General features: G+C 35.5%; 1 protein-coding gene across 1 annotated transcript in view; it reads right to left on the bottom strand.

Annotated features, from left to right (window-relative positions):
- Positions 1-6513, bottom strand: part of SMC5 (structural maintenance of chromosomes 5) — a 177280-nt gene that overhangs the window by 148871 nt on the left and 21896 nt on the right. Inside the window, exon 3 of the mRNA XM_007939525.1 lies at positions 4964-5016. Coding sequence (XP_007937716.1) covers positions 4964-5016 — 53 coding nt within the window. The remainder of the gene's footprint in view (positions 1-4963; positions 5017-6513) is intronic.

The following is a 6513-nucleotide window of genomic DNA, read 5'->3' as shown; positions in this document are numbered from 1 at the left end:
ATGTTGTAAGAGGGGACCATTCCTTGGAGAAGGATGTCATGCTTGGTAGAGTGGAGGGTCGATGAAAGAGGGGGAGGCCTTCAACGAGATGGATTGACACAGTGGCTGCGATGATGGGCTCAAGTATAGCGGGGATTGTGGGGCTGGCACGAGATCAGGCAGTGTTTCGTTCTGCTGTGCATGGGGTCATTGAGTCAGAAACGACTCAACGGCACTTAACAATAACAACATAAAGAAAATAAAAGTCCTCACACTGGAACAATAAGCAGCACCACGATAAATGGAGAAAAGATTGAAGTTGTCAAAGATTTCATATTACTTGGTTCTACAATCAATACCAATGGAAGCATCAGTCAAGACATCAGACGACATATTGCACTGGGCAAAACTGCTACAAAAGACCTTTTTCAAGTGCTGAAGAGCAAAGATGTCTCCTGCAAGACTAAGTGCGGCTAACCCATGGTATTTTCAGTTACCTCATATGCATGTGAAAGCTGGACAATAAGGAAGACTGAAGAAGAGGTGATGCTTTTGAACTGTTGTGTTGGTGAAGAATGCTGAAAGTACCATGGACTCCTAAAAGAACTAACAAATCTTTCCTGGAAGAAGTGCAGCTGGAATGCTCCTTGGAAGTGAGAATGGCCAGACTTAGTCTAACCTACTTTGGTCATGCTGTCACAAAGCACCATTTTTTGGGGAAGGATATCATGCTTGGTAAAGTGGAGGGTCAATGATAAAGGGGAAGGTCATCAACAAGATGAATTGACACAGTGGCTGCAATGATGGGCTCAGGTATAACAAGGATTTTGAGGTTGCCACAGGATCAGCCAATGTTTCATTCTGTTGTATATACGGTTGCTACAAGTTGGAACCAACTCGATGGCACCTAACAACAATAAATCATTGAATGGATATACTGTATTCTGCTTACTCATTTATCAGTTGATCAACACTTGATTTGTTTTTACTTTTTTCCTAATATGGATAATGCTGCTATGAACAGTCACATATAAGTTTTTTATGAACATGTTTTTGTATCTTTGAATACTGACTTGTAAGTGAAATCACTGTCATGTAGTAACTCTATGTTTAACTTTCTGAGGAGCTGCCAATGTGTTTTCTAAAGTGTCTGCACCATTTTACATTCCTACCACCAATGTAGGAACTCTGGTAGCGTAGTGTCTAAGGCATTTTACTGCTAACAAGAAGGCTGGCAGTTCAAACCCACCAGCCACTCCTTGGAAGGTTGGGCAATCTACTTCCGTAGTGATACTGCCTCGGAAACCCAAGGAGGGTCACTATGAGTCGGGTCCACCTCAGTGGCATATAACAACCACCACCACCACCACTAATGTATGAGAATTCCAATTCATCCACATCCTAGCAAACACCTGCTATTGTCTTGTTCCTGACTTTAAGGGAGAAAGTTTCAGTCTTTCATCATTAAGTATGTTAGCTGTGAGTTTTTTATAGATTCCCTTTATAAAGTTGAAAAGTTTCCTTCTATTTCTAAATGTTTAGTGTTTTGGTCATGAAAGGCTGTTGAATTTTGTTGAACACACAACTGCTGAGAGAATGTGGCAAATAGTTTTATAAATCAATTCTTCGGCAGGTACCTTTGTTATTCTCTAACCAGGACCAAGAAGAATTCCTGAAATTATTCCTTCCTTCTTAGAATAGAAGGAGCTTTGGTAGCATGATGCCTAATGCATTAGACTGCTAATCAGAAGGCTGACAGTTCAAACCCGCCAGCCACTCCTTGGAAGGAAGGTTGGGCAATCTACTTCCGTAGTGTTACCTCCTTGGAAACCCAAGGAGGGGTTGCTAGGCGTTGGATACAACTCTATGGCAGTGGGTTTGGGATTTTTTTTTTTTTGGTTGAAGATTCCATGTTTTTGTATGCTGTTGAGTCAATTCTGACTCACAGCCACCCTACAGGACAGAGTAAAACTACCCCATAAGGTTTCCAAGGCTGTAATCTTTAGAGAAGGAAACCACTACTAGAACACCTGGGTAGGTTCAAAACGCTGACCTTTCAATTAGCAGCTGAGAGCTTAAGCTTTGTGCAAGCAGGGTCCTTTACATGTCTCCATATATGAGGCTATTCCCCTTTCCTGTCAAGCTTACTTACAGAGCTTTATTCCTTATTTAGGTGGCAACTTCTCTTCATAGTCTTCACCAGTGCAATAATATTTCAGTTATGACACATATTATGCCTTCTAAAATAAGTCACTGTACCTCTGGCACTGGAAAATCAGTATTTGATATAAATCTCTAACAAAAAAATGGCTCAGTAAAAGAAAAATTACTGAAATTAAATATCTTTTTATAAGTTACTGACCATTCATGTTTCTTCTATTTTGCTTTTTGCCTCTCCTATAAATTGTCTTCGTACATTTTTTATCATTAAAACCAGTTTTAAAATAATGTAGTACAAATATATTCTCATGAAAAACAAAAATTTTCAAAAGCATATCATGTTAAAAAAAAAAATGAAATTCCCTCACAACCTACTTTCATGAATCACTACCCTCTCCCTTAAAAAGAACAGTATGATATTCTTTTAAGACAGTGGTCACAGGGGTATGTTCTTCAAGACATTAGTCTATTCCATAGAAAGTACATACACAGTTTTTGTTTTTTATTTTCCATTTTGTATGAATTTCTACAATGTAGATACAATGTGGATATTGATAGAACTACCTTTTATTGATGGATTTTTGATTTCTTGTAATTTTTCATTATAGAAACAGGAAAAAGCTAATATTGTGTAAACATTGTCTAGATTAGATATTTATTAAGTAGAATACCTGGTTCAAAGAGTGTATGTATTCTAAATGTTAATAAACCCACTGCCACTGAGTGGATTCCAACTCAACCGTACAGGACAGAATAGAACTATCCTGTGGAATTTTCAAGGCTGTAAATCTTTATGAAAGCAGATGGTCACATCTTTTTCCCATGGAGCATCTAGTGGATTTGAACTTCCAACCTTTTGGTTAAGAGCCAAGCACTTAACCACTGCATCATGGGGCTCCTTCTTAAATGCTGGTAAGATACTGCCAAATAGGATATACTGTTTATACTTTCATGACAGGGTACAACCCACTTCCTATATCTTCATAACACTGAATATTATTTAAAAATTTTTACAAGTTGAGAGAAAAAAAAAATCCTCAATATCTTGATTTTCTTGACAATTAGTAAGGAGTAAGCACTTTTGATACTTACAGGCCATTTATTTTACATCTGTGAATTACTTATTCGATTACTTTGCTCATTTTTCTATTAGGTCATTTACATTTTTCTCGATTTGTCTGAGTCATTATACCAATTATTTCAGTAAGTTTAAGAATTCTATATGTTATTTGTGCAGGAAATGTTTTCTCCTATTTGTTAGTATGTTTTAACCATGGCTTCATTATCTGTAGCTGGATTTTTCTGTAGTCTAAATTTCCTATCTTCCCTGTATGGTTATGAGGACTCCTGTTCTGATTAGACTTTCCCCATTCCCAAGATATTAAAAATACTCATATTTTTTACTATTATTTTCAGAGTTACATATTTTTTCATGCAGCCTTTAATATATCTAGATTTTGTTTTGTGTATGGTGTTAAAAAAAAAACCTAAGAGTAAATTGCCTCAACTCAATTTACTGAGTTATTTACATGTTATGCTTCAACTGCCACCTTTGTAATAAATTAAATTCTCATATACATTTAAATCTGCTCTGAGCTTCTCCATTCTGTTCCTCTAATCTTCTGTACCAGTAGCATATAGTTTTCTTTTAACAGGAATAGTATACTTTAACATCTATTACATAAAAGTCTTCTTCACTATTCTGCTTTTTCAGAAACTTCTTCAGTCTTCTGGCACCTTAATTTTTCCCGATGAACCTTAGAATCACCTTGTAAACTTACCTGTTTAGACTCTGGTTGAAAATGCAAATTTATACATTAATTGGGAAGGACTGACATACTGATGATACTAACTTTATCTTTCTAGCAACATGATTCACTTCTCTATGCAGGTCTTAGTTTTGTAGCCTTCAGTAAAATTCTACCTTTATTTTTAAATAAGTTGAGCGTAATCTTTTTTATTCATTTTATTTCCATGTGGGCCTGTCATCTCTATGTAAAAAAAAATTCCAACAATTTTTGAGTAAAAGATCAGAACACTAGGCTTCTTCATATCCTATAAAATGGCAGGGCTTTCAGATATCTTTAAATATTATATCTCAAAAATGTATGCCTGTCTATAAACGCTATTATACAGAAAAGATAACTTTCTAAAACCATCTAAAATACATGGATATTTATGTATAAAAGGCTGAAAATACATATGCCAAAGATGATAAATTGGTCCCATTTCTGATTCATCAGAAATGGCTGCCAAGAGTGATAAATTGAGAATAGGCAGGTTTGAGGAAAAATAAGTATCAGTTTTTTTGAGGAAGGGAATGGAATATGGGGACAGAAATGCCAAGTATTTGCCATAAAAGAAATTCATCAACCTATAAACAGTGGTTCGTTCTAGAAGTAGAATTATAGCAAGGACAAGATTTTCATTTTCAATTTTATATACTTCTGTATTGCTTGTATTTATTTTTAACAGGCAAACGTTACTTTCAAAACCAGCAAAAGACAACAGATATTTTAAATTTGTGAAAAATATCATATATTTTTAATGAATATTGAACAATGGTATATTTCTTTTTCATTACCTCCCATAAACTTACAATTTCCTTAAGGATTTTTCCAAGAGTTCTTACATTTCTTTTTAAGTATGCAAAATAGAAAAACAAAAACATAAAAAAACTTTCTTGTTTAGATAAAGTATTTTTAAAATATTACTCTTAATATTTATGCCATGATATATTACTATTATTTTCCAACATCATCAGGAAATTATGGACATAAATTTAAAAAAAAAAAAAAGTGATTTTACCACCTTCAACACTTACAATTCGATTTCAACTGTGCCTTTGGAGCATCCCCGCTTCACAAAAAAGCCAACCTAAGACATGAAAAAGAAAAAGTGAGGTGTGTGATAGCACTCCTAGATTATCAGAGATTTGGTTAAGCCATTATTTTCTGTCAGCTTAAAATCATCTCAGTTAACTTCTTTATATATCTACTCTCCTCAACTCTAAATGTACCTTTTCAGATTTGGGATCCTCCCCGACGATGCAAATTTAAGTGCTCAGCTGCAAACCAAAAGGTTAGGCAGTTCAAACTCATCTAGCAGCTCTGCAGGGGAAAAAAGCTGGCAATCTACTCCCATAAAGATAAAAGCCCAGAAAACCCTGGGGCAGGCAGTTCTACTATGTTACATGGGATTGCTATGAGTCAAAAACCAACTGGACATACCTAACAAGGATTGTTTCTTTCCAAAGGTAACAATAATGTTAGTTATCATGTATTGAAACTCTTATGTATCAGGCGTTAGCCTCTTACAAAGCTAGTGACAAAGCAAGTACAGAGCAAAGGGTTGCCAGGAGTTGGCTTCAACATGACTGCAACTAACAACAAAAATCCAGCTTCAGAGTCTGTGTATTTAACTACTATACCAATCTCCCTCAAAGAGAAAAGGAAGTCAGTCAGTGGGAAAATAAGTCCTATAGTATGATCACAAAGAGCTGTACCAAACCTTCCTAATACCACTGAAGAAGTCACCAAACATGTTTTAAACAAAAGCAGTATCATTACAATTTACATAGTAAAACAGACATACTTGAACTAGTTTTCATGTATGTAAGCATCAAAATAGATCCAAGGCTTAAAAAGTTCAGATTAGATTGTAAATCAGGCTATAAGCAATACCACCCTCCCCCAAAAAAGGGAAGAAAATACACCTTATAAATAACTCTTTTTAGCAGAGATGATGATAGTGATAGTGACAAGTACAATCATGATAGTGAAAATTTATGACACATCTACTATATCCTCTTGTGCTAAACATTTGGAATATATTTTATTTAATAGTCATGAGCAACTTTATGAAGTATATATTATATCCATTTTACAGAAAATGAAACTGAGGGCTAGAGAGGTGGACAAATAAGCCTATTCTCATAACTACAAGTAGAGTTTAAAGATTAAGTGTACTGGCTTAACACCCAGAATAGAGGCTCAAATCTCTGCCATATACAAATTGTTTGACCTTGGCCAGGTTGCTTAAACTCTTGTTTCAGTTTCCTTATAGATCAGGAAAACAATGACACCTTGAGAGTGAGCTATTTGCTCAGTAGCATGCAACAATTAAAATATTTGCTATTGGTCTCTCCTCATCCAGAGCCAAAGAAGAATGAAGAAAACCAAAGACTCATGGAGAAACAATCAGTCCAAGGGACTGGCAGACCATACGATCTTCAGCTTATATGACCATGAGACCAGAACTAGATGATGCCAGGCTACCACTGTCAAGCACTTGGAAGGGGATCAGTGTAGAATATCCAGGATAGAGTGGGAGAACAATGTGGAACAAAACTCAAGATCATAAAAAAAAAAAAAA

Source organism: Orycteropus afer, unplaced genomic scaffold (genome assembly GCF_000298275.1).
Source record: "Orycteropus afer afer isolate SDZICR_OR568_19922 unplaced genomic scaffold, OryAfe1.0 scaffold00005, whole genome shotgun sequence".
In the NCBI taxonomy this organism is placed as follows: Eukaryota; Metazoa; Chordata; class Mammalia; order Tubulidentata; family Orycteropodidae; genus Orycteropus; species Orycteropus afer.
This window is presented reverse-complemented; position numbering and strand designations above follow the sequence as displayed.